At 36.8% G+C, this 25,045-nt stretch overlaps 5 protein-coding genes across 8 annotated transcripts; 1 reads left to right on the top strand and 4 right to left on the bottom strand.

Annotated features, from left to right (window-relative positions):
- Nucleotide 1: 1 nt before the first annotated feature.
- dytn (dystrotelin) lies at nucleotides 2–7,291 on the bottom strand. 2 transcript variants are annotated; one of them, XM_043241741.1, is made up of 15 exons: nucleotides 7,168–7,291; nucleotides 6,300–6,354; nucleotides 5,967–6,041; nucleotides 5,662–5,863; nucleotides 5,496–5,581; nucleotides 5,321–5,421; nucleotides 5,171–5,242; nucleotides 4,862–5,025; nucleotides 4,370–4,481; nucleotides 3,919–4,049; nucleotides 3,707–3,842; nucleotides 3,556–3,629; nucleotides 3,319–3,469; nucleotides 1,374–1,833; nucleotides 2–1,221 (listed from the first exon to the last, which is right to left on the bottom strand). In XM_043241741.1, exons 2-15 carry the CDS (start codon nucleotides 6,316–6,318, stop codon nucleotides 1,118–1,120), a joined length of 1,887 nt encoding a protein of 628 aa, XP_043097676.1. In that variant the 5' UTR covers nucleotides 6,319–6,354; nucleotides 7,168–7,291; the 3' UTR covers nucleotides 2–1,117. The 2 variants fall into 2 exon arrangements, with proteins under 2 accessions (XP_043097676.1, XP_043097675.1); XM_043241740.1 differs by lacking the exon at nucleotides 7,168–7,291 and adding an exon at nucleotides 6,891–7,024.
- On the top strand, nucleotides 7,261–9,340 carry LOC122346881 (caspase-8-like). The gene is made up of 4 exons (XM_043241743.1): nucleotides 7,261–7,587; nucleotides 7,681–7,786; nucleotides 8,188–8,695; nucleotides 8,829–9,340. The coding sequence occupies exons 1-4, from the start codon at nucleotides 7,261–7,263 to the stop codon at nucleotides 8,962–8,964; spliced, it is 1,077 nt and encodes a 358-aa protein (XP_043097678.1). The 3' UTR covers nucleotides 8,965–9,340.
- A 2,382-nt stretch (nucleotides 9,341–11,722) lies between these two features.
- Nucleotides 11,723–16,838, bottom strand: casp8l1 (caspase 8, apoptosis-related cysteine peptidase, like 1). 3 transcript variants are annotated; one of them, XM_043241746.1, is made up of 6 exons: nucleotides 15,418–16,838; nucleotides 15,141–15,254; nucleotides 14,670–14,787; nucleotides 14,459–14,581; nucleotides 13,860–14,364; nucleotides 11,723–13,327 (listed from the first exon to the last, which is right to left on the bottom strand). In XM_043241746.1, the coding sequence occupies exons 2-6, from the start codon at nucleotides 15,252–15,254 to the stop codon at nucleotides 13,189–13,191; spliced, it is 999 nt and encodes a 332-aa protein (XP_043097681.1). In that variant the 5' UTR covers nucleotides 15,418–16,838; the 3' UTR covers nucleotides 11,723–13,188. The 3 variants fall into 3 exon arrangements, with proteins under 3 accessions (XP_043097681.1, XP_043097683.1, XP_043097682.1); XM_043241748.1 differs by having other exon boundaries at nucleotides 15,159–15,254; XM_043241747.1 differs by lacking the exon at nucleotides 15,418–16,838 and having other exon boundaries at nucleotides 15,141–15,406.
- Nucleotides 16,839–16,979: 141 nt separating this feature from the next.
- Nucleotides 16,980–21,798, bottom strand: casp8 (caspase 8, apoptosis-related cysteine peptidase). Its single transcript, XM_043241745.1, has 10 exons — nucleotides 21,664–21,798; nucleotides 20,740–21,041; nucleotides 20,433–20,532; nucleotides 20,110–20,248; nucleotides 19,939–20,012; nucleotides 19,238–19,259; nucleotides 19,097–19,140; nucleotides 18,370–18,484; nucleotides 17,777–18,281; nucleotides 16,980–17,593 (listed from the first exon to the last, which is right to left on the bottom strand). The coding sequence occupies exons 2-10, from the start codon at nucleotides 21,036–21,038 to the stop codon at nucleotides 17,464–17,466; spliced, it is 1,428 nt and encodes a 475-aa protein (XP_043097680.1). The 5' UTR covers nucleotides 21,039–21,041; nucleotides 21,664–21,798; the 3' UTR covers nucleotides 16,980–17,463.
- A 114-nt stretch (nucleotides 21,799–21,912) lies between these two features.
- On the bottom strand, nucleotides 21,913–24,949 carry LOC122346885 (ciliogenesis associated TTC17 interacting protein). The gene is made up of 10 exons (XM_043241749.1): nucleotides 24,740–24,949; nucleotides 24,524–24,611; nucleotides 24,037–24,222; nucleotides 23,878–23,933; nucleotides 23,637–23,726; nucleotides 23,311–23,478; nucleotides 23,066–23,190; nucleotides 22,758–22,834; nucleotides 22,570–22,658; nucleotides 21,913–22,385 (listed from the first exon to the last, which is right to left on the bottom strand). The coding sequence occupies exons 2-10, from the start codon at nucleotides 24,603–24,605 to the stop codon at nucleotides 22,191–22,193; spliced, it is 1,068 nt and encodes a 355-aa protein (XP_043097684.1). The 5' UTR covers nucleotides 24,606–24,611; nucleotides 24,740–24,949; the 3' UTR covers nucleotides 21,913–22,190.
- Nucleotides 24,950–25,045: the final 96 nt, after the last annotated feature.

Genomic DNA, 25,045 nt, shown 5'->3' with positions numbered 1-25,045 from the left:
GTAACTTTGAGATCTTTTTATTTTGACATCAAACACATTATCCGTTCAGAAGTCTTTCTTTCTTTTAGTACGTTCAGTCTGTCCCTTTTATATTAACACATATTACATTTTTTTGTGTCCAACAGACTGTTAGTAAATAACATCCAAAATGTGTGGTGTTTAAAAAATCAATAAAAAACTGCATATAAAAAAATCACACATTAACTAGGCATGAAAAATATGTATTAATAAATTTAATTGAATATAAATCTAATATAATTTATATTAGATTTTCTACATTTATTGCTAATGGTATCAGTCTCAAATACTGACTTCTACCTATATTAGTTTTCCCAACGTTAGATACACATGTGAAATACTTTTCTGCTCATCTCATTCTTATATCTATTATTTGTTAATAGCTGTATGTGTTTTCTATAATTTAACTTCAAAAACTCTTAAATAACCAACTTCTTATTTACCTATAATCCATAGACTATAGTTCTTGTTCTCATATATTTTTGTCAAAAATAATTCAACTGTAGGCTATTTTTTTTCTATATGTTGTGGCTTTTTTTCCTTAGTTTTATATTTTTATATTCTATATTTTTAGACAGAATTGCAATAATCTATAATATTGTAAAGCTATTGCTACGGGCTATAATTAAGGGTCACCTGGTCATTATCTCAAAATAAACCCAGAAAGACCCAAATCTATATTAGGTGTTAAACACTTTTGTCCTGGACAGTGGGAAATAATAATAATTATGCAAATAATTTGATCGTGCAATGTCTCAACAGACCAATTAAATTCCAGTGTTTTCATAGTAACAGGAATATAATTATTGCCTTTTCTGTGTCATCTGAATGTCAGTATCAGTGCCTCTCTAATATTAACCAATGTCTCATTTTATACATATATATATATATATATATATATATATATATATATATATATATATATATATATATATATATATATATATATAGTGAAATTAATTAAAGTTTTATTCAATTTTGAATCGCCAACCGTCAGTCCACCGCAAGCATCTTCTGTTATGATCGACCTTCTTATGGAAAGAGTGCTGGAAAGTGGCTTGCATTGGTTTCAGGTAAGCAAACGTTATTTGGATTGCCATCAAGCCAAGCTGGTGGTCTTCACAGAAGTGACAAGATGAGAAACAGAATCTCTGACTCCCTCTGCTGCCGTCAGTAGCTTTTCTTTCTGCAGACTCACCGACCCTGGTGGACAGAAAAAAAATGGACACAAAAATGTATGTGCACTTTACGTTATCATTATTGAATATATTTAAAATAATTTATTGACATTTCTTAAAAGCATTTGCTCCATCTGGATGTGTCGCTGATTATAGGCAAAGCATTATGGCACAAACCTGTGGCTGTATGTAGAGAAAGCTCATTCCGAAGTCGCTGTACAAGCTCGCAAAGCTCCTCTTCGTCATCCGTCTCCGGGTCATCTGATTCTGAGTCTAAATCAGACATGGATCGATGTAGTAAAGAGAGATCTTGTCTTTTATGCCGTAGCTCCTCCTCTTCCTCCTGTAGCCCCTCCTCCACGGCTTCTTGCTGCCCCGAAGCTGTATGGACATCCTCTTCCGTGTCATCCAGATTTGTGGAGATGTCTTCTGATACCTCATCCACTTCTATGCTTCCTTCCTGATATGCGTCTCTCCCCTCCTGAAGCCGCTCTTCTCCGCTGGAGCTGTCTTGAGGTTTTAAACAGCCAGGTTGAATCCAGTCGTTTTCACTAATGCTGCTATCGTGTTCTGGCTGAAGTTCTGAATGAGAATGAAAGTCAGTTCTGAGCTGGTCTCTGTCCCTCAGAGTTAATATCTGTCACAAAGAAAAAGAAATAACTATTAAAAAACCTGTTATAGGTTCATCTCTTGAATCTGCTCAAAAATTAAAAACAGTTTTAACATAAATAAACCTATCACTGCAAAAAAGCTTAGGTTTTTTATCTCATTTCCAAAATTTCTTGAAATTCTTAAATCAAAAATTATAGTCTAAGTGAAAAAAATCAAGTAAACAATTACTTATTTTTACTTTTTTCTAAAATCAAAAACTACAATATTTATATTTTAATATTTTGGCTGTGAACAAGACAAAAAAGCTAGAAAAGCATTTTTTGCAGTTTATAGTTATATTTATAATGTTTAAAATAAATACTTATGCACTTATGCACAGTATTATGCCATACACTGTAAATAAAATTATGTATAATTTACAGCGAAGAACTGGCAGCTGTGTTTGCTGGAATTCTACCGTAAAAATACCATGACAACATTTTTGGTTTTACGGTTTCAAGCTAAATACCGTAATTTCATTAAGTGATATAATGTAATATACCAACCTATTAAACTACTGGTGATGAGAAAGTCACGCGATGAAGCTAAGCCCATTACAAGCAGATTTTAAATATGAACATATATAGAATGTGCTCAGTGTCATTTACACAAACACTAAACACCATCAGGGTGAGACTCGTTAAACTGAAACAATAAATATTAAACATTAATTTAACAATATTAGATGTAACATAGAACCCTAATAAACATAACTGATAAAAAAAAAGAAACATTGTGATTTCAAAGAAAAAACATCAAATCAAAATTTGAAATGCAGTGCAGGGAGTCCTGGTTATGTTTACAGGAATTTACTGTTAACCATTTAACAGGTTTTTACTGTAGCATTTTCAGTTTTTCATTTTTTACAGTTTAATTTATTATTACCTATTTATATTTATTAGATGATTAAAATAAAACCTAATCATTTAAATGTCCATTTATTTTACAAAATCATATTCCACATAAATGTTCATTAATATACTCAGCTTTGGAACAAGCAATATGTAATTAGCTGCAAAATGTGAAATGATGAGACTGAAACAGATTGGATGTAAAGCAGTTGATGATAAACACTCTTTTGTTGTTGTGTTGTCCTGTGCCATGTGTTCAGTGTGACCCACTTTCGGTCCTGTCTGCCTGCCTGCCAGCCTCTGAAGATATTGTTTATTTTGTTCATAGAAGATTAAAAGTGTTTAAGTTGACTTTTCCTCATTGAGTGCTCTCTCTTGCAAACCACTACCGTGACACACGGCCATTGCGCTTAAGCTGAATGTGTTCTAAATATATTTAAAATACATTCATTTTATATAAGTACAATTACAAAATCTTACCCGTTTCAGTGTTTCTTTTTGTATAACTGACAAATATGCATTACATTTAGTTTCTTAGTTTGCGTTAAAACTGATAATTCAAACACAGGAATTTTATTTTTATGCCCAGATATTTTTGCCCTTTTTATGACCCCTCTCACGTGTCTGACTCTGTCCAGTTCTTCTTCCAGATGCTGGTTATGTTGGTTCAGAGCATCCATCATGCTCTTCAGCTCAGTACATTTGTCCTCCAGTGAATCATGCTCCGACTGAGCTGCGACTCTCCACACCTGAAACTCTTTCTCCAGGAGCCTGATTGTAACACACAAACACACTGATGCCCAATACAAAAATACAAATTTTAATACTCAATAGATTTATTTTGAAAAAGGGCCCACCATTTATCTCTCTGCAGATCTTTCATGGCCTTCTGAGTAATACTGATGTCTTTCTGGAGAATAGCTGTTTCTCTCTAAACATATCCACATCGGGGCGTGATTTATTATGTGTCATTATGATAATCTATTGAGTGGATTGCAGGTAAGTTACCTGGGGAATCTCTGCCTCCTCTGTCTGCAGGCCTTTAGACTCAACTGGAACCGCAGCAGGGGTGACAGTCGGACTTATTTCAGGAGCTTTATGCATGTCTGGATCTGCTACAGACCGCAGCGCTGGAGAAGGGGCACTGCACACACACACATCGAGACGTGAAATCATCCATACGCTGTATTCCAGTAATGAAAAACCCACAGAGTGTGTACCTGTACCGCAGCTCTGCACTAGAGCTGGCTCTCAGGGCTCTCTTCCTCTCTGCTTCTCTCCGAGCGTGTCGGGGGACCAAAGCGTGTCGAGCACTAGAGGCCAGTGAAGCCACCGACTCCTTCCAGGATGGCTGAACAGAGTAATTAATTAATTGGTAATACCTCCTGAGATTACATAATGGTGGTATACTGTATGTGTGGTAAATTGCAAAATGGTTCCTGTGTCCTAGTAAACCAAACTGCTTAAAATAATAATAATAATAATAAAATATACACACATACGCATTTACCATTTTATCGCAGAATTTTATTTAATGAATTTCATATTCTACAGTTACTACTTACTAGATTAGACTACTGCCGAGCGTCTAATATTTCAATTCAATAATGTTTCTACATTGGGCATTGAACTAAAAACCTTAGAGTTAATAAACATTGCTTGTTTGCACACCTGAGTGCAATATTCCAGAACAGGATGAGAGGGTTTGTGTTTCCTGCTGCGCCTCTCAGTCAGAAAGCAGCTTTGGCAGAGGTGTACGTTCAGGCATTTCAAACAGCGATACCTAAGGACAGGTCACACCGTTATCATCTACCAGACAGCATGCACGCCAACCCTAATACAAACATGCTGTAACGGCATTAGGCATTTTTATATTTTCTGTTTTCATTTTAGCTGTGTTTTCAGTTATTATGTGTTTCTGTCATCTATGTTTCTTGAAATCGTTATTTCAGTTTATAGTTAACAGGAATAGCCCTGGAAACTTGTTCATGTTCACAGGTTAAAACAACCCCAATACCAGGGGGATCGGGTGGGTTTTGTTGTGAAAGATCTGGCGACCCTGCCTGACCCTTTTCTACACATCATATACTGTGCATTCGTCGTATACCGACTAGCTTAAAACCCCATCAAGTATGTATGGTAATGTTATACTAAAAAGCATACCTGAGGCCAGTGATAGGAAAGGCTTTACAGGCATGGCAGCGGACTCTGTGCTGTACAGCCTCACTCACTGAAACCCTGTAGAGAGTGGACAGCCATAACAGCAGCCGGGGTTCTGACTGCAGCCAGCCAATGAAATGCTCCTCAGTCACACGTGCACTGTTTAACTGAGAGAAAATCAGTATTGCATGATTCTGCTAAATCATGGATTTTCATGGAACTTCTTGTTGCCACGGGCCACAAAATATAACGGTACTCTGATTTATTTTAACCTAAAGATACAGTAATTAGTTGTTGGAAAATATACTGTACCCCATTAAAACAAGAGCAGACTGCAGCTTCAGCGTGACCAAAAACATTGTTTTCCTGAACCACTGCTGGAACCTTAACCGGAACAATTTATTTAGAAATTGGCTAGTATTTCTCAGAAGCAGGTCTACTTTATTGGATTGTTTTTCTCACCTGGCTGAGGTCCTCCAGCAGGGTTTTGAGTGCACTTCGACCGATGGAGCCCCTGTCACTCTCCCGATTCCCACTGTAGCTCTCAGCCAGTCGGAACAGAGCTGCAAAAGAGACACGATGTTGCCGTGATCCCAGCAGCATTATTTAATCCTAAAAGAGGAGACGTGGGACGGACCTCTCTGTTTAGCTGAGAGAGTGTCTCCACAGAGGGCGATCAGCGCGGCCTCCACTGACCTGAGCAGAAGAACACCAGATTGCTCTCTAAAGGAAAGCAGAAAGATTAATGCGCATAAATATGAAAGCAGACTATACAACGTTGAAGCAACAGAGTTACCCTTCACCTGTCAAACAGTTTAAAGAGAAGCCTGGTGGTTTGATCTGTGGCTTCGGGGACAGTCTCATAAGGAAGCTCATGCGAAATGCTCTGGAACAGCTCTTCTAGATGCTGACGCACATCTTCTTGACTGAGATTAATCATCGGATCCCCGGAACTGCACAAAGTATTTAGGACTGGGCGCAAATCCTGCAGTGACACCAGATGCACTGAAGATAGAAATGAAATACTCACTATGAGATGAAAATCGCGTAATATAATGGTAATGCTCCCAGATGTATTTGACTTCAAATCAAACATGGAAAAACTCACTCTGGCATATTTTTTGTAGCGTGCGAAGCTTTAGAGCAGCTCGGTACACTGCGGAACGGATTTCATTTAGATCTTCTATGGGAGAAATATGTCAAATGACACGTAAATTGACCACAAAAGAGAAGACTAGCAATAATTGCATTAAATAAAAAAACACAACTTAAATTTTTTTTATATAATTGGGCTTGACCTGAATTTCTGCCATATACATTGTAAATACACACTCAATAGAAATAATAAATATCTGCAAAAAATACAGGACAATTTTTACACAATTTTGTTTATTTTTATTTTCACTTTACTTTTATTAATGCTGAGAGGGATCAAACTTACCGGTGCTATCCAAATCCATAACAGTCCACTTCTCAATGTGTTTATTTCTAGACAACTGGATAAATAAATAAATAAATAGCCTAATAAATGACACTTTTATTTATATTTTAGAGTTATTGTAAATGCTGTTTATTACACTGGGGAAAAAAGTAAGTAGCATAATATATGGCACTTTTATTTACATTTTTAGAATTAATATATAATTCCAAAAAAAGATAGTTATTACTGTTTCATTGACTGTTTACAGCGTTAGACTCAAGAGAAGACTAGGCGACCTTGAATATCTGGCAACCCAGAGACTAGGCGTGGCTACGCGATTTTCGAAGAAAAACATCATCTGATAAAACGGTGGGTGATTGACTTCTAAACTTGTAAATGAAACATATTGTTTATTAACAACAGCATATCTTAAAGCGTCTACGCTGCTATCATTGCACGTTAGTAGGCTGTGCTGTGTATAATAAAAAAAAGAAATTAATTACAAGGAAAGCGAAAGCAAAAAGTCATAAACGCACAATCGTAAATTGTTAAGCGTTCCATAAAATGTAGAACTATTAATAAATGAAGCATAACAGTGAACATATGGCTTACCTGAACGCTCTAACGTGAAATTTTCCCTGTGTGAACATCGAGGCTTTGTGTAATGTACAGACTGCCAGCGTGCACGAGCTGCCACAAGCTGGTTTGTATTACTTGGTGTTAATAATGTACGAGCACAGCTTTTGTTTCACCTGTCAGCAATATTAGCGATTAGCTTACTGGCTACTTTTAAACTCTGTTTATTGTTGCATGGCAAACATCTTTTCTTTAAAGCGAATAAGAACTGTTTACCGTCTTGAAGGTGCTTTGCGTACAATCAGGAACTTACGTAGACTAACCCCTCTCTTCTTCTTCTTCTTCTTCTTCTTCTTCTTCTTCTTCTTCTTCTTCTTCTTCTCGTTCTTCAGGCTGATTTTAAACTATGGACGAAAAAGAATCATTTAACAAAATCCTACAAAATAAAACTTTCCTCTTGGAGACTTTATCTGCAGATCCCAATATCATCTTGCAACATGTGCACCAGGATAAACTTATCACTCAACGGGACTACGGGAATCTCTCAGATACTACAAAAAGAGAGCAGAAAGTCATCGACCTGCTTGACAGACTCATGGGCAGGGGGGAGCAAACTTGTTGTCAGTTTATAAAGCTTCTAAGAAAGGACGAAATATTGGAAATTTTTCCAAAACTAAAGAATCACGCGGTCATCGCTTTTCCAGCCGTGCCATTCCAGCATCCAGTGCAGGAGGTGACTTTATATATTGGAGAGATTCAAGCCACTCTAAATGCAGAAGTCACGTATTTCGTGTTCCACTGATGTGCGTATGTGCTTTTATTTCAGGTCTCTGAATACAAAATAGAACGAAATCCACGTGGCGTCTGCATGATCATCAATAATGTAGAATTTGCAACCATGAGTGAAAGAAGGGGATCGGATAAGGACCAAGGTTAGTTTTTTTTTATGTATTTAGGCAGTTAGATACTTTAAAGGAATAGTTCATCCACAAATGAACGTTTGCTGATATTTTAAACACTTAGCATTCTAAGATATTGATTAGTTTATTCCATTAGAACAGATTTGGAGAATTTTAGAATTACGCCAGTTGTGCGCCGGCGAACTGCGCTAACAGCTCATTTTCATTTTTGAGGTGAAATATTCTTTAAGCATATTTAAATTTTAGTCATTGCGTGAAAAAAAAAAACTTTAAATAATTAAATTTGCTGTCTGTTTAGGCTTTGTTAAATACATATCGTTTTATTTTATTGTTATAAATGATTATATTCGTATATAAATATTATTTAGTTGGAATTATTTGTTCAGAGTTTCATTCTCTCTTTTTAACCCCAGAGCGTCTTGCCAAAGTGTTCAGCTGGCTGGGGTTTACAGTGGAGGAGCACAGAAATAAAACTGCAGATGAGATGAAGCATCTTCTCGAGGACTTGGGGAGGACCGTAGATGGAGACTGCTTTGTTTGCTGCGTCCTCTCACATGGCATGAAGGAAGGAGTCTATGGAACCGATGGTGCTGTTATTTCTGTGGATCAAATACGAGAGCCTTTCAAAGGCAATAAATGCCAGGCGCTAGTCGGCAAGCCCAAGCTGTTCTTCATACAGGCATGCCGTGGGTTAAGAAATCAACAGGGTGTGCATGTCCAAGCAGATGCTCATGGTGGCAGAGAGTCTGAGATGGAGATGGAGATGGATGATGATGATGATTTTGATATCACGTTCCCGGCCGACACGGATTTCCTTATTGCCAGGTCAACCATCGACGGTCACCTTTCTTATAGAAAGCCAGAGCAAGGCTCCTGGTTTATTCAGTCGCTTTGCCAAAACCTAGAGCTCCATTGCCCAACGTAAGTTTATACCGTGCGGTATTGTGATGTTCATTAGGATCATTTGAGTATACAATGTAGAGAAAATGAAGGATTACATGCCAAAAAATCAGTATGCACTATTAAAAAGCTAATTATTATTTAATGTTTCCAGGCGTACAGACATCCTGACAATCCTGCTTAAAGTGAATGATGATGTTAGTAGCCAGGGATTGAGGTCCAAACAAATGCCCGTCCAGGAAGTTGCCATAAGGAAGAAGCTGGTCCTGCTGCCACCAAACCTCCAGTGACCTCCTCTGCCTTTAACTGCAAAAATAACCTTTTAATTCATCCTGAAAAAGTAATGCTATATATATATGTATATATATAAAACATTAACCATTAATCTTTGCCATAGTGTTATTGTTATGGTGCTTTATCAGTGCAGTAAGACACAAAGTTTTATCTTAACTTGTTTCACAGGGAACAGTTTTACCATGAACTGAAATTTCACTGAAATACACACTCTTTATTACGCTTAAACATTTTGAAATTGTAATTCTCAGGTATTCGATCTTTAAAAGGCATGTCTATAGTGAATGTTATAGCTTTGATTAGTTGCTCTTTTTGAGTGTAACCGATTGAAAAGTTTATGAACCTAAATAAATCTGCAAACCGTTAAATATCCCCCGTTCTGTTTTATAGTGTCTTGTTTTTTCATCTGTAGTTACCTTTTAGTGCCAACTTATCATCTACTTGTTTTCTTGTTAGTCTTTGTTAGCGCCGACTGTGCTACTTATGTTCTTGGTCAGGTCTTGTCCTTCTCAGGATTAGTCTGATTTCATTTTTCCCGGACCTCCCTTTAAAAAAAATTAAATATCTGCAAAAATATGATTGTCAAGAGGAAGAAAATTCCTTCCTCTTATTTTTACACATACACAAATATGATGAAATGCAGTACTGATGTGAATAAAACCTCAAACAAGCCATTATGACATGTCTTCTAAAAAGACAACATAAGGAATGGATTTGTATATGGACTGGATCTGTGTAGCTATGGTGACCTTGGGATCAAACAAGCTAATAGATGCCTTTTTTTTCTCGATTCTTCTACTGACATCAATATGTTATTAAATTTAAAGTATGATTATGACAATGAGTACGAGTACGTCCTGACACGGGTGGTCTAACCCCAATAGAGTCTATAAAAGCTGATCCCAGTGCATCTTTCTCATGATCTACGTGAATATTAAAATAAAGACAAATTACAAAGTTAATAATGTGCCCTGCTGGCCTGTATACAGTAACCAGTACAGATGTCACAAGGGATTTACCATTAACGCTTCTTACTCTAGATGTTATTTTTAAATGAATTACACTTGAAACCAGACCTTTGAGAAAAACTGAAATATAACGCTTTAAATTGTAAAAACACCTTCTGGATGCTGCTTGTGATTATTACAGTAATCTTGGGGCTAAAGTTATGCATTCATCTGGTTTCAGCCATATTTCTTTCAAACATAGCACGCAAACATCAATCAGGTTACGATCTGTTATCATATTATCTGCGAAAAGATCTTTTGTAAAAAAAAAGGGATATAACACCCTCTAAACCAAGCTTTATCAATTGGTTATCTGTGTTTTTATCTGTTTATCTGTAATTTGTCGCACCCTTAAATACAACAGAATTGAGGATACTAAGTGATCACATCATTGAGTGGGAGAACCTTTTTAATGTTTTTGGTGTTTTGTCCCACAACTATATGTCCCTGTCCTTAATGGCACAACTGTGCACCTGCGCACAACATACAGCGTACGTGTATTCATTAAGAGATGGCCACACTACTATACAATAACAGTTGAAAGATTCTGACTAAAATGAACTTGTGTGAAAATAACGTGAGAAATTGAGAAAAAGAAGGTAGGCATGAATGGAGCTAATAGGCTAATGGGAAGCTAACGCTGTGCTAGTGGTTTAGATTAAAATGCAAACTATGTCAAATGTCAGAAGGTGGCGATTGCATTACATTTTAACAGTTTAAAGAACAGAGTGATAGTAAAACAACAGAAATAAAAAGCTCCACGGAACTACAATCAAAAACCATTTAACAGCACTGCAGACCAATAAGATTAGATGTGCACTCTGGGGTGCTTTCTAAGATGAGAAAAGTATACACATCATTGCATCGGCTTGTAGTAATTGTCACTCTGCTGAATTACCTTTCAATTTTTTTTTTTTACTGATGACCTTTTACTCTTAGGGGTATGACCTATTGATAATCCCTGGGGTCAATCTTTCAAATGGTTTTAGCATATTGGGAATTACAGTGATCTTTTAAGTATCTCCTGTTGTCAATATGACATTTGGTTTTGTTACGTGGAAAGCGTGGGAACTACGATGTCACTTTGTAGTACTTCCGGTTCCAATGTACCAACATTATTTGAATGGGAGTTTGGTTAAAGGTCCCATATAGTTTTATTTTAGGTGTTAGATGCGATGGACTTCACAGTAACAGTCCTTATAGATCCTTGAAGTGAGCTACAGGTCTGCCAACCTGGCTTCGTCTATGAAAGTTAATGTTTTCGACATGTTTCCATGTTGTTGTTGCTCAGTAATGTCGTGGACGGTGCTCAGATGATGACTGAAGGTGGTGACCGAGTAGATCTGATGTCACGTTTTTACGTTTTAAGTCACAACGGCTGGTGAAAAATTAAAGGTACTTTATGCAGGCTGTGTACAGTTTACTGAGAATTGAAACTTCATAGCCCCTAGACTTCACTTATGAAAAAAGCCAGGAAATTTTAGATTTGGCAATATGGGACCTTTAAATCCCCTAACATTAGGTCCGTGGTTCACACAAGCTCAATATACTGAGTTTTATTCCCTTCTTTTTTTTATAAAATAACAATAACATACAAATTATCCATTTAAACAATAACAATATACAAACAGACAATATTATAATTTTACAGTTCAAAGGGCAGACATATTTGCAAATAATATTACATAACAATAATGAAAATGTAAATTAAATATAAAATGATATACATTTCATATAGGCATTTCTGTCAATCTATAATAATAATAATAATAATAATAATAATAATAATAATAATAATATGCCTATTTTTTGACCAGTAAGGTTTGATTATTTTTATTCTCTTCTTCTAAAAATCTAAAATTGATAGATTTTAACCTGTAATTTATTTGTCATCAAAAATAAACCTGAAAAGGTCAAATTTGTCCTGTCAAGATTCAAAATCAATTAATCCTTATATTACCTACGGAGGTCATGGGTCAGAAACCATGCCATATCAATAGCCGGATATCATTTCTAAGGTCACAAGTCAACACTGGGATTCAAAAAATGCTAAAACCATATGGCATATTGACACCTGAAATATATTAATAGTACAAAGGTGAACACATGGGCCAAGGTCAAGGTTGAAACCCCCCAGGTTAAAAGGTGAATTCTGACAAGGTGGATTCCCCTTGTTCTTACTTTCAGAAAACAGACGGTTGACCTTAAGAACCATCCTTCGTTCCTCTATTATACCACACACATCTTTCATGAAAGTATTCTTTAATATACATGTGCATTTGTTCCAGCTCAATAGAACAGAGATATTATAAAAAAATTCTCTATGTCTTGGAATAAAACAACACGTACAAAAATGCAGTCATTAAAAGGTGAAATATTCTGAATTTAGCTAGCTTTCCATAATTACATAATTATTTAAGGATTAAAATAAAAATCTTTATGAGCAGGACCAGTGTTCTGGTTAGAGTTTAGTGAACCTAACCAGGATTCTGGAGCTCACTATTCTATTAACCTTGTAAATATGTCCATAAAAATAAAACAATACATACAAAAGCACAGCCATTAAAAGGTGCAGTTATCCGTTTTTAGGCTTTACTAAACCATAAAAATACCATGTTAATAAATTCTTGTACCCATTTTTTAAAGAACAGTGCTATTTCCAGTTATACCAATAATGCCAATTTCAGTAACTTGTAGTTATACCACTTTGAAATGTGCATTCTGTGTCTGAATGTCTGCTTTTGTCTGAACAATATACTTTAACTATATTTTAACATCCGGGTGTTGCCAGTTCATAGAAAACAAGACGTATTGCAGCCTTGCAGCAAACAAACTGGGTCAGTGATCACAAATTCAACCTGATCTAAAATCCTCAGCATCCATACAATAATCTGTATAATGAAACATAATAAAACTTGGGTAAATGACATCAACTTGCAGTGTAAGGCATGTTGACTTCCATTGTTAACTGAGCTCATCTTTGTTGTTCCGTCCTCAATCTGGCATCCAGTGTGAGCACTGAGTTTAAGATGGAGGATGAGGGACAAATGTTTTTCTCCAATATTTGGAATTTATATTGCAGTACCAATTTCAACCGCTAGCTGTCAATAGTACGTCATTTTCAGGAATAAAATTTCAAATGCTTTAAAAAAGATACTTTTCAGACAAGATCCATTCAGATCGATGGATGCCAGATTGACATTCTGTAGCAAATCAGGAGCCTTGCTTTATGGGCAGAACCAGTGTTTTGGTTAGAGTGTAGCGAACCTCGGGCATCTGCTTGCAACCCTGAAGGATTCTGGAGCTCACTATTCTATTCACCTTTGTTAAAACGGAGAGTATGTCTTCCTTCCTGCCAGAACAAAAAGATACAAGTCAGTTATATGAGTAGGTGTTGTCTGTAACACTCAAAATGCATTATTGTTTAGTAATGGAATGTGGCTATATGCAGATGGTTAAGAGCTGACTACAGTAGTTGCTCTTCCACTATTGGGATGAACGATTTTAAGAGCTCTCAGTTAAGGTTCCAGTTGTGTTTCCACGTGAGCGTGGAACAGCGTGGCACGATTACAAACTGCTCTCAGCCCGCAATTCTCTGCATGGATAGACAACCGTTCTTAACCGTGCTGGTAGAGTGCATGCGTGTTATGTCGCCAATGAAGATCTGTCATTTGTCTGTTGCCTGGTTGCTAGTTTCTCCATAGCTTGCTAAGAGAGCTTGATCTATTGATGAACAAATGATGTAATACTATATTTGTAATCACGCTTACCTACATCTTGGATGGCCAGCAAAATGTACTCTTCTAGACCCTGAATGCAACTAGGGTCTTAAATTCTAACATAAGCTTAAAAATCAGAACCCTTTCTAAATGAAAACCACTTACTTGCGACAACCACTTTCCAAATGTTTGCAGAGTTCCTGGATAAAGATGGAGCCATCTTTTGTGTGGCGGAAAGATTTGTAGCGCTCAACAGTTGCTATTCCGATGAGAAAATCTGCATCTTTAGGGATACTGTGGGACGCTCCAGTATGAGAATCCTCCTCAAATGTTCCTTCTTCTCTAGTATTCTCCTGTCCATCTGCCATCCACACACCTTGCTGGGCCTCATTACCCTGGCAGGCTTGAATGAAGAAAAGCTTTGGCTTGTTAACTAGAGTGTGGCATTCAGCGAAAGGCTGTGTGAGTTTACGGATCAGAACTGGTTTTCCATCTATTCCCAGAACAGAGCCTTTTTCTCCATGGGACAGGATGCAGCAGACAAAAGCGCCCATCTTAGAGTGATCCCTCTCTGCAAGCTCCTTTATCACGTTCTGCATATCTGAAGCTTGCAAATCATCACACACCTCAACTTCGAAAAACATGTTCTTAAACACTCTGATGAGATTTTCTAGAAGACAAAGGGAAAAGGAGATTAGGAGATTATATTAAAGTACATATCTATAAATATTTTACATCAAGGTCCCTCAAATTCACAAAAATACCTTTATCTTTATCTGTCCCTTTCCGGTTTCCAAGCGACGTTTTCTCAAAGTTAAAGTTGTTGATGATCAAACAATGTCCAAGAGGTCTATTTGACATGGAATAAAACTCTTTCTGTGTTGACACTGTGAAATAAAAAGTTGCATGTTAGGAGAAGGATAGACTTGATTAATATTAATATTTTATTGACCTAACAGCTTCTAAATGACTTACCTAAACGTTTCTTTTTAGGGTAATGATCAGGAATACTGCCAGTAGGTTGAAGGGGCTCCCGCTTTCTTTTAGGTTCATTTGTCTTTTGGACACTTACAGGGACGTTTTCTTTGTCTTCCTACAAGACATAAAAAATACTTTCAATAATGTAAAAATGGCTTAGAAATGTAATTTTTTTTAAAAAAAAAAAGCATTTAATCTAAATAACTGGACATTTTAATCTGTTGTAGGTAATCGTGGCCTAATAGTTAGAGAGTCAGACCTGAAAGCTCATGGGTTCAAGTTCTTAGAAAGTGAGAACATAAACAGTGCAGCCCAGAACTGGTGCCCTATAGCAAGCACCTCAACCCCAATTGTTCCCTGGGCGCTGCATGAAATGGCTCTTCGTTGCTACTGGCCGAGTACAAATACCCAGTATGGATATTTGGCTGCACGCATCATTTTCACGTATTAATAGAATTGAATACTTGCGTGTAAATTTCTCCTTACAGCCTTTGTTCTCTTCGAGCTGGCTGAAGCGTTGACCTGCTGATTCTTGTTCCTTTGACTTCTCCTATTTCTGTTGCCGTCACCAGTTGTATCCATCTGCAATAACAGAAAGATTATGCGTTTGTATATCAACGAAATCACGCATCAAACTTAGAACTTGCAAACGTTCGGAGCATTGCTCAGATCACAGCGCGGCGCGCGTACAGAAAACAGGAAGTTTTGTTCTTCGCGCCGTTTTGTGCAAAGGCTAAACGCTCACCTCAGCAGAAAAACATATAATGCTTTAAAAAAAACAAACAAAAAAAAACAATGCAGAAATGAAATATTTTGACGTAGCCGGGTCTGTTGACGCGGATATTTAAACCAGTTGATTGAACGAGTGGACCGGAGAGAGAGAGAAAGAGAAAGAGAGAGAGAGATAAGAGAGATGATCAGAGGTCGCTCGCGCTGAGATTCCCGATCTCCGCCCTTCGAAAGGCTGTCGTGTAAAGAACATAGTACATGCACTATAACAACCAAGAACACACTGATAAACAATTGATCGGAAAACACCTTTCAAACATATTAAACACAAAGTAGCCTCTTTCTTTCATTACAATTAAATAAACTTTTAAAATCAGATATCAATTTGCCTATTAATATTAGAAGAATGGGTCCTGTTTACCACCCTTAGGATGTCTATTTTTAAATTCATGTCCCAACAGCTTCTTAACTTCTGTCACTATTACCCCCGGCCCCCAAACGTTTTGGGCAAAACACAAACAACTGGAAATAGGCCCATCTCTAAAAGGAACATGCTGCGCCCTCTCTCGCCCAACAAAAGGTTTCCCAAAGAAATAGCTGGTTCCTCCTTGTGGGTGCTTCCACCATTATTTTTCATCCCCCAAGAAATGACAGGGTGTACATAATTCTGTATTTGTGCACATAATAAGCACAGGGGAAAGCTGCTTTATAACATGCATGAAAAATTTCATATCACACAGTTGAACACCTTGTCAAGACAATGACATTTTTGTTCATTTAGTACATTTTTCCTCATCCTTTTCTTAGAGTCTGATTTTGAGGTAATGTGGAACTAATTCTGAAGATGTTCAGCCCACAAACTTAACAACCTAGATGGTTTTCATCATGGCTGGAGATCCCAGAATGACCCGTTTCTAGCAAATATAAAAGCTGCAATACCTGTTGTATTGTTCATAATAACGTCTGTTCATATTCACAATTTTTATTGCTTTTTACAGGAATAAAAGTACATTCTTGAATAAGATCAATTAAAGTCTTAATACATTAACAATAATCTTATGTCATACATAAAATATTAAAACATTACAATAATTTCATATTCAAATCACAAAATAACTTGATATTCCAGTCACCTATTTCACAACAGAAATGATACTTGTTTAAGTACTGCATACTGTACGCTAGTATTGCATAATGTATGGGAGCGTGAAGTCAACAAGTTTTAGACAAATGTGATAGAAATTAAAGATAAGATCCTTGACGTCATTTTCTATGCCTTTATATTTTATTTATATTCTAAGAAGATCACATTCTTTTTTTTTTAACATAAATAGTCTAAGTAAGTCTAAGAGTACAGATGACACTGAACATTATTATAAGAAACTAGTAAGTTTTTGGCTTCTTGTTCTTTTCCATTTCCATTTAACAGAGCATTTAGCAGTTAAAGATGTAATAAAATATCAATAATGGAAAAAGTCCACATAACGGTCAGAGAGAGAGCAAAAAGTGACATTTTGTTTTGTGATGAAAAATATGGTCATTATATGCTAAACTAATTCAATAATATAAATAATGAGACAATGTTAACAATGTTTAATATTTAATGTAGCTCTTTTCTAGACACCAGTGATTTCTTGTAAGTTCCAAGTCTTTAAACTTCAAACTTAAAAACTTAAGCTCATTCAGATTTCCAAGGAAGACAATATTGCCAACAATATGCATTTACAAACAGCCTTTAAATCGAAATCATTTAGACTGCTGGTACCTTTTCAAAATCATCATGCGTTTTTTAACACAAGTTTAAAAATATTTGTTCCCAGTATCAAATATAAATGTTTTATTCCTTATAAATTGAATTGTCTAAAGAAGATCACACAACCATAACTCAGTGCAGTAAACGTCAACTCAAAATCTTATTTAATAACTAAGATCAGACTCACTGGGAGACCAGATCACTTCGAGCCTACAGTACCAAAGTGCATCGATTCTCCCAGAAGGATTAATCGAGTCTGAGTGATGGAATAACGGAAACTTCTCCAGCATGAATCCAATCACACAGAAGTCAGTCCATGGGCAGTACCAGCTTCTTGGTGAGGGTATACCGAGGCTCAGGCATCTGCTTGTGACCCCTCAAGATTTTCAAACTCACGTAATGGTTTACTTTTGTCAGGATGGACAAGATATCCTCTTTTCTGTCAAAAAAAGCAGACAAGAACCCATGGGTCAAACTGGTGGTAACTAAAGGTTAACTGCAAAGTAAATTCTCCCATCACATTGTCATGTCCAATCACCATATTGAACTAAACAATGATTTTCTACAATCCCACCCACATTCATCTTTCATTCAAGACATGACAGCCTCCTCTTGAGCTCACCTGGGGCAGCATTTCTCCAGCTGTTTACAGAGCTCCTGGATGTAGATAGACCCATCTGTAATGTGGCGGAAAGACTGGTAATGCTCTACTGTGGCCATTCCAATGAGCATATCAGCTTTTACAGGAACATAGCGGGCTGCAGGATTAAACGCATCTTCTTCATATGGGTCTTCTACTGTAGCGTTTCCTGGTGCATCTGCTGCGATTACACCATTCTGACCCTCTTTTCCTTGGCAGGCTTGAATAAAGAAAAGCTTGGGCTTGGATGCTAGTGTACGGCATTCAGCAATAGGCACTGTGAGTTCACTGATTTCAACCTCTTTTCCATCTACACCCAACACTGTGCCCTTCAATCCGTGTGAGAGGACACAGCAGACAAAAGCACCCATCCGAGTATGATCCCTGTTTGCAAAGTGCCTTATCACATCCTTCATATCTGAAGCCGTCAGATCGTTCTGAACCTCAACTTTAAAGTGCATTCTGCCAAACACTCTGCTAAGGTCCTCTACAGAAACAGAGAGAGAGAGCGTGTGAATTTACAAGCACTTTTTTAAGCATTGCAGATAAAGATGCAAATGCATTTGCTGGAATACCTTTGTCCTTATCGGTTCCTGGCCGGTTGGACAATGTGGACCCTTTAAAGTTGTAGTTATTGATGATTAAACAGTATCCAAGAGGTCGCTGATTAAGAATATAATAATCCCCAGTCTACATGAATGCAAAGCACGTCATGTTAAGATATTTAACTTACATAACACTTAAACATCTCATTAAATGGTTCACCCAAATATGAAAATCACAGCATATTTCACTCACCCCCAAGCCATCCTAGGTGTACATGACTTTCTTAATTCTGGTATTGCTGTGGGATGGTGGCCATGATTTTTAAGCTCTGTAAATAAGGTATATCCGCAAGTATCGGCCGTATGCATGTTCCTCATTCTGCATCTTGGTTGCCCTCTAATTTACCGGCATTACCAAGCTTGGAAGAGCCAAAATAATTTTTTACAAAACTCAGACTGTGTTTGTCTTAAAGAAGAAAGTCATGTACATCTAGGATGGCTTTGGGGTGAGTAAAATATGCCGTAATTTAAATTTTTGGACTATTCCTTTATTAGAATATCATAAATAGCAGCAATGTTATGAAAATTAAAAACCGCTGTTTGCGAGTAGATTGTATGATATTGTTTGTAACTTCTACAGAAACTATAAAAGCCACTAAAAGTAGTGGTGCTGCAAATAGTTATTTAGAACATTCAACTACAGCATGACGGAACAATAAAACAATATTATGATTGAAACGTAATGCTACTTATTTACTCTGGCTTCAGTGTCTGAATCTGTAACAAGTGAGGTTCTCCTCCCTAAGGAAAAATATATAGGGTGAGAGATATAGAGATATGTGCAAAGAGCATTATTGTTTAGTAACGTTTTGAAAGTTTGCATCAGAGTAAAACTTACATTCATTTTTTGCCTCCATTTCCTGCGATGAAGCCAAAATGTGTAGAGAAGAGAAACAATATAGGTTATTTTGCCCTGAATTGCAGTATATTTAAAATAAAAAACACTGGACTATCTGTTCAAATAAGACCACAACTATTATAAACAAACATTACTGGTATTTTAAAAGACACGTCATTTTGAAAATGCTCATGTACATAAAAGCATTCATTTGAGGAAGTTAAAAATAGCGAGCGTAGGCTGGGGTTGTGACCACCAAAAAAATTCCAGCAGGGGAAAAACAAGAGTAAATGCAATTAATAAAATGCAGATTCTGTGGCATTTTGGTTCAAATTCACCTGCTAATTGGTTAAACCTGCCAAATTAGGACAATGCCATTTTTCGAGCATTAAAAACCTAGAATGAAAATAAAATATGACCCAGGCTATATTAAAAACATGTGGTGGATAATCACTATTTTCTGAGGAGAATCGCACCAATTTTGCATGTTACAACAAAAATAGTAATTTGGTACACGATTGGGTCGCATGGATACAGAACACAGAAAAAAATAAAATAAAATCAGTTCTGAAAATATGCCGTTAATTTATTCTTACACGCCTGCTTTCTTAACACGGACCGTGTTTTCATTCTGAAAGTATGGGTCATAACATGTGAAAATTGTGTTTCCAAATGCATCTTAATGTATTTTGAATACTTACATATATTGGCATTCTTTCATCAGGAAATGAAACTTCAAAGTTACCAGATACTTCCGATAGAGGAAGCCTGCCTCCTATTGGACAAAATACAAAAAAAACTTGTTTATGTTTGGGGTAATGAGAAAAGAAAATAATTAATATAATAAGTAATAATTTGATTTGATCAGTTACCTTGGTCCCGGGGCCTGTAGTCATCTACCCTGCAGGCCAGCTGTTTGTCACATTTTTCTAGAATGTCATAAAGCTCACCCAGGTTGTCTTCCCCAAGCTTCTGTAGTTTTTCCATCTCAATCATAATATCTAGAAATGTCTGTATGGTTCACATAAAATACGTTTCGTACTGACAGGTTAAAGTGCAAGCCATAATAGTCACATTCTTAATTAAATAACAACATTTACAAAGCTGGTCAAGGTGGCTATTCAATTTAATAGTGTACATTTGTATGTAAGCTGCACCGACATTATTACTTCAGGACTCAAAGTATGCAACTCACAGCAGACGCTGCTAATTTTGCCTTTGGAAGTTCCACAAGAAACTTCACCGCGCGGAGGTTTTCTTCTGTCATGTCCTCAGACAGGCTAAATAGCATTTTTCTGAGATGAGTAGAAAGCCAGACAAAGTGAGTCACATGCATTGTGACATAAAATATTCACAGCACAATAATACCCTTTACAGATACAGACAACACTGATACAGATAGCGTTGACAACTACTTCTAACTAGTTTGACATGTGCTCTATCAGCTTAAATGGGGATTTCTAATCACGATAATTGACATTTAGCGTGTGTTTTCTTCATACCTGTAGGCTGAGACACCTTTGCTAGACGGGTCACGCTGTAGCAGATTTCTTTCCACATCAACTTTGGACATTCCCAGAATGCCAAGCAAGTCAAGGCGTCCAATAGTGATCAGAAGCTCTGGGACAAGTAACCTGTCATCGAGCAGTGCTTGCTCTTCCATTCGTAGAAACAGTTCTTTGGCATCGGTCACCGTCTCCATCCGTCTTTTAGGAATTAGGTCCGCACACAGAAACTTCAGCTGGGCCACTTCATTACTTGTCAGGTTCTCGTCAATCCGGTGAAACTTCTCAGGGTCCATATTCTGTTAATCAAAGACGCACTGTAAACAACTTAACGAGAGAAAGCCCTTTCTTTGGCAAGTCTGGTAACCAGAAGTTGAGTAAAAACATGTTACGACTTGCCCAACTCCAAAACGAAAAAAAAACATCCTTGTCCTGACAGCATAGCGTTAAGAAAGCATATGATACATTTCCAGAGTACGTTTATTGTTTACACATGATTTCAAACTATTTTAGTTTGAGACAGAATTCACAAATAGACCTGGGTATCTAAACGAGGCGTACAAAACCTTTCAAACACTTTTGATCCAAAAACAGTTTTGGATATAGGCTTCTTGCAACCTCTCCATATAACAACTAGCCCCGGTTTAAATACTTTCTAGCCAGTTTTAGTTGTTTGACGCATTTTAAATTCGACCATTTTTAAAACTACTATAAAATTATAGAATAATAATCGATGTTTTAGATGTGTATCAAAACACACTTTAAGACACTACCGTCATTGCTTTAAAGCGTTCGGCGTCAAATAAGCTACATTTCGTATAGCGGGTATAATGCTAATGTTTTTACGATGACAAACTTTCTGACCAAAACAGATTATGACGAGTCATTAAAGTTAAGTCTAATGATCGAAACTCATCTTACCTTTATATTAACAGCATCCAACTGAAATAAAATGGTAAACTGTCGTAGAACCAAAATCAAGAGAGTCTGAACGACATGCTAACGCTACTACGTTTCCTATGCTTTACTTTCAGTTTCTGCCTTTCAAGCTTTTCGATTTCAACAGGAAGTTACATAAGGACTTGTGAAAACAAAGTTCGTTTTAAGCATTAGTACATATTTTAAGTAGACTGTATTTTATGTGTATCGCTAATGGTAATAAGAAAACACACACACATACACACACAAATAGTTCTATAAAAAGTCAAGGCTTTAATACTGTACACACTAGAACGTTTACTGTTTTATTCTGTTTGTATTATTCGAGTATTCCGGGCAAAATTTCTTTACCACTGCAAAGTTTTATAAATTACTGTCTCAAATAATCAGCGTGTCATCCAGAGGAACCGAATAAAGACAGAGAATCAAAAGCATTATATCAAGGCACTATTAGAAAAACGTATATTTTCAATCTTCTACATGAAACGCTTGGTTAGTGTTTCGTATTCCTATGGAAAGTTTTGTGAGTCTACACGGGACTTTCCTGGAGGACTTTGGGATGCAAATGGAGCAAAGAAGTCACGAGTAAATGAGAAGACATCCTGAGGTTTCCTCAACAGCAGGAATTGCAGGAAGTCAGCCAATAAAGCCTTCAGTTCAGGGTGTTGTCTGACGTAGGAGGAGTAGTCCGCTTTGAGTTCCTCCTGTGTCATGAACGAGTGGAAATGAGTCACAAATTTGTTTATTTGACATTCATCCTATTGTATGCGGTTCTTTGTTTCAGGTAGAATCGTTCCAGGTAGAAATTATTTATCAATTATAATTACTGAGAAATGATATGTTCAATATATTTATTAGTAATATATGTTAAAAGCTCATTAAAAGCACCTTTCTGTCAAGGAACTTAGAGTACAGCTCCATGTCTTCCTCCCAAATGAATGGCTTCCTCTCAAACATAGGAATCTGGTCTCTCTCCACTGAAAATAAAAGCAAAAACTTTTTACTTTTACTTCATTTTTGACTATAAAGATTAATTAAACAAAGGAGCAGAATGCAGAGAGATAAAGCCTTCAAACCTCCATCAAGCAAGAAAGGCAAATGCAGGAGCTTCATAACTGTAGGTGAGCCCAACTGCACTCTGCTTGCTAGATGCCTGCGTGGAAAATATTTTAGGAAACGTTAAGGTTCAAAACTCTGAATATACATACTTTCTCACAGAGATGTCTGTTATAAAGCAACGAAATTTGTCACTAGCATTGCAATAGCTAGAGGCTGTCCTTACACATAAGCAAAAAGATAAAATTGTAAAGCATTTGGCAATGAGTCATTATTTTACTAGATGTGATTCGTCACTTTCGTGAAAAAAATTAAGAGAGTGTTCTACCCATCAGGCAAGAAATAGCAATGCCAAGTTCCTGAGGAGTCCTTTGCAGAAGAGACGGTCCTTTCAATCCCAAAGATATCGACTAACTCTTCCCCAATCATCTGCTTCTTACACCCAAGTGCTTTCTAAAGCAAACAAATGCCTCGATAAAAAAAAGCACATCATCCGCCATCATGCGTCTACTGTTCACATCGATTTTTAAATAACATCCAAAGGCTGAAATATAATTATCCCTCTGCACTCACATAAACCGACTTAGAAAGCACAGTATCTGCATCAAATGACAGGAATGTCATGTTTTCTGGAACAGTCTTCTGCCGAGCCAGCACACGCAGGATCATTAAGTTTGACGCTTCAGACACGAAACCCTTTATAGAGCTCAGTGGAAATGTGTGGGTTTGTGTCTTCAATCCCTATGGAATGAAAGATGAGGCTGTCTTATTATTGACACAATTAAAATTCAATAATAATCAATCATCTGAATTTCATGTCATTTGGAATACATGGTCAGACACTAATGCATGCATTAATGTGCACTTTTTTTCTTTTATAATAATAAGATAATACATACCTCACCTTTCTCTGAGACCATTCGGTTTAACACCAGCTGATCATCCTGTTTAACAATATGTACTTTCCGGTCCACAGTCTGCTTTTCTAACTGGAATATTTACATCAACTCAGATTTGTGAGGCTTTACCTTACAATTTGGACTTTTTACATTAATTGTTTCTATAATGGTAAACAAAATCTGGCGGTTAACAAGGCAAATTTCTGCATGCTTTAAACTGTGCTTTAGAAAAGACTTTTACCTTTACATATTCATGTTGATTCTCTTCCAGTATCTCAAGATTTTTGGATATGTAGGCTGGTAACATGCAAGAGAACAAATACAGGGTTTAACATCTTCACGCTCGTCTTCTAACTAACCTACAGAGAGAAGGAAAGGCCCTTATATAATGCAAGCTGACCTATAATGGATGTACCACAAGGAACATCATCAACGGTTCCATGACTGTTGGCATGGAGCAGATAACATAGCTCGTGGTTGTAGCTCGCCTTGGTGACACTCACAGAGAAGTCTCCCAGCTCCCGGCCTGAATCTGACACGGTCACAAGCGAATCTGCGAACAAACACTGGTCCAGATCCCCGGGTGCTGCAAATGACAGCAGAAGAACATCGCAGTCCTAAGTCCAGAGTGGTATTATATACTGTTAGTCTTGATTGAAGTTTCATTTACAGCGATCTGAAAGGGCTTCATGCTTTATGGAAAATCAGCTGTTCAAATTACGTATTAAGCATTAAAAATTAAGCATTAGTACAACGCTATTTAATGAATGTGGGGGTAATTGAAATTCACACCTTGGATGCCATTAACAGATGGTCCCTGACCCTAAAATAGCATCTATGACTGACAAACTTTAGAAGTCACTAAATCATAATCATGTTTATCTTACCGATGCTGTAAATAAAGTCCACTGCTTTAACTGAAGCTTTCAGTTCTTCAGTTTCATTCTGTGTGGATTCACTCTCCTCCATGTGTGTCTTATAATGTCCAGATAAAACGAGACGATTGCAATAGTTCAAAAACATGGAACATATAAATATTTATACTACGTTACATAGATCTCTGAAATCCCACCATTTGAAGAACTGTTTTCTTTTTAAGTTACCTGGATTGTATATTGAGTTTCAACTGTTCAGTCCTTCGACAGATGTCAAACAAACATGAGCTACTTCGCTAATGCTATCAAAATAAACAGAATCAACAAACTTACTTTAAAATGACTTAAATGACTAATGTTAATATTACACGAAATAGTACACACTATTAAGAGCGTGCAGACCAAACCTTTAACTCGTTTTTATATGGCATAGACGTGTTTTGCGTTCAAACTTATTAGCATCTCTGGTTGCCTTAGTAACGCTGTAGTTAATATCTACCGTAAACCTTCTTGAAGTCGCGCCAATGTTCTCAC

Source organism: Puntigrus tetrazona, chromosome 6, assembly GCF_018831695.1.
Source record: "Puntigrus tetrazona isolate hp1 chromosome 6, ASM1883169v1, whole genome shotgun sequence".
Classification (NCBI taxonomy): domain Eukaryota; kingdom Metazoa; phylum Chordata; class Actinopteri; order Cypriniformes; family Cyprinidae; genus Puntigrus; species Puntigrus tetrazona.
Note: the sequence above shows the minus strand (reverse complement) of the source record. Positions and strands in the feature narration are given on the sequence as shown.

Excerpts from the sequence above, each read along its gene's own strand:
- dytn (XM_043241741.1), bottom strand. Across the intron at positions 5,243-5,320 it reads TGCTGGAGGACCTCAGCCAG|GTTCCAGCAGTGGTTCAGGA; the intron begins GTGAGAAAAACA and ends GTTCCGGTTAAG. Across the intron at positions 3,843-3,918 it reads AGTGCAGAGCTGCGGTACAG|TGCCCCTTCTCCAGCGCTGC; the intron begins GTACACACTCTG and ends GTGTGTGTGCAG.
- LOC122346881 (XM_043241743.1), top strand. The coding sequence starts at position 7,261 with ATGGACGAAAAAGAATCATTTAACAAAATCCTACAAAATAAAACTTTC. Across the intron at positions 7,787-8,187 it reads GGGATCGGATAAGGACCAAG|AGCGTCTTGCCAAAGTGTTC; the intron begins GTTAGTTTTTTT and ends TTTTAACCCCAG. Across the intron at positions 8,696-8,828 it reads CTAGAGCTCCATTGCCCAAC|GCGTACAGACATCCTGACAA; the intron begins GTAAGTTTATAC and ends TAATGTTTCCAG.
- casp8l1 (XM_043241746.1), bottom strand. The coding sequence starts at position 15,254 with ATGGATACAACTGGTGACGGCAACAGAAATAGGAGAAGTCAAAGGAAC. Across the intron at positions 14,582-14,669 it reads CCCTAAAAAGAAACGTTTAG|TGTCAACACAGAAAGAGTTT; the intron begins GTAAGTCATTTA and ends TTTATTTCACAG. Across the intron at positions 13,328-13,859 it reads TTGGAAAGTGGTTGTCGCAA|GAAGGAAGACATACTCTCCG; the intron begins GTAAGTGGTTTT and ends TTGTTCTGGCAG.
- casp8 (XM_043241745.1), bottom strand. The coding sequence starts at position 21,038 with ATGGACCCTGAGAAGTTTCACCGGATTGACGAGAACCTGACAAGTAAT. Across the intron at positions 20,533-20,739 it reads AAAGGTGTCTCAGCCTACAG|AAAAATGCTATTTAGCCTGT; the intron begins GTATGAAGAAAA and ends TACTCATCTCAG. Across the intron at positions 20,249-20,432 it reads CAAAATTAGCAGCGTCTGCT|ACATTTCTAGATATTATGAT; the intron begins GTGAGTTGCATA and ends TGAACCATACAG.
- LOC122346885 (XM_043241749.1), bottom strand. The coding sequence starts at position 24,605 with ATGGAGGAGAGTGAATCCACACAGAATGAAACTGAAGAACTGAAAGCT. Across the intron at positions 23,934-24,036 it reads TTGTGGTACATCCATTATAG|CCTACATATCCAAAAATCTT; the intron begins GTCAGCTTGCAT and ends GCATGTTACCAG. Across the intron at positions 23,191-23,310 it reads TGCTTTCTAAGTCGGTTTAT|AAAGCACTTGGGTGTAAGAA; the intron begins GTGAGTGCAGAG and ends TGTTTGCTTTAG.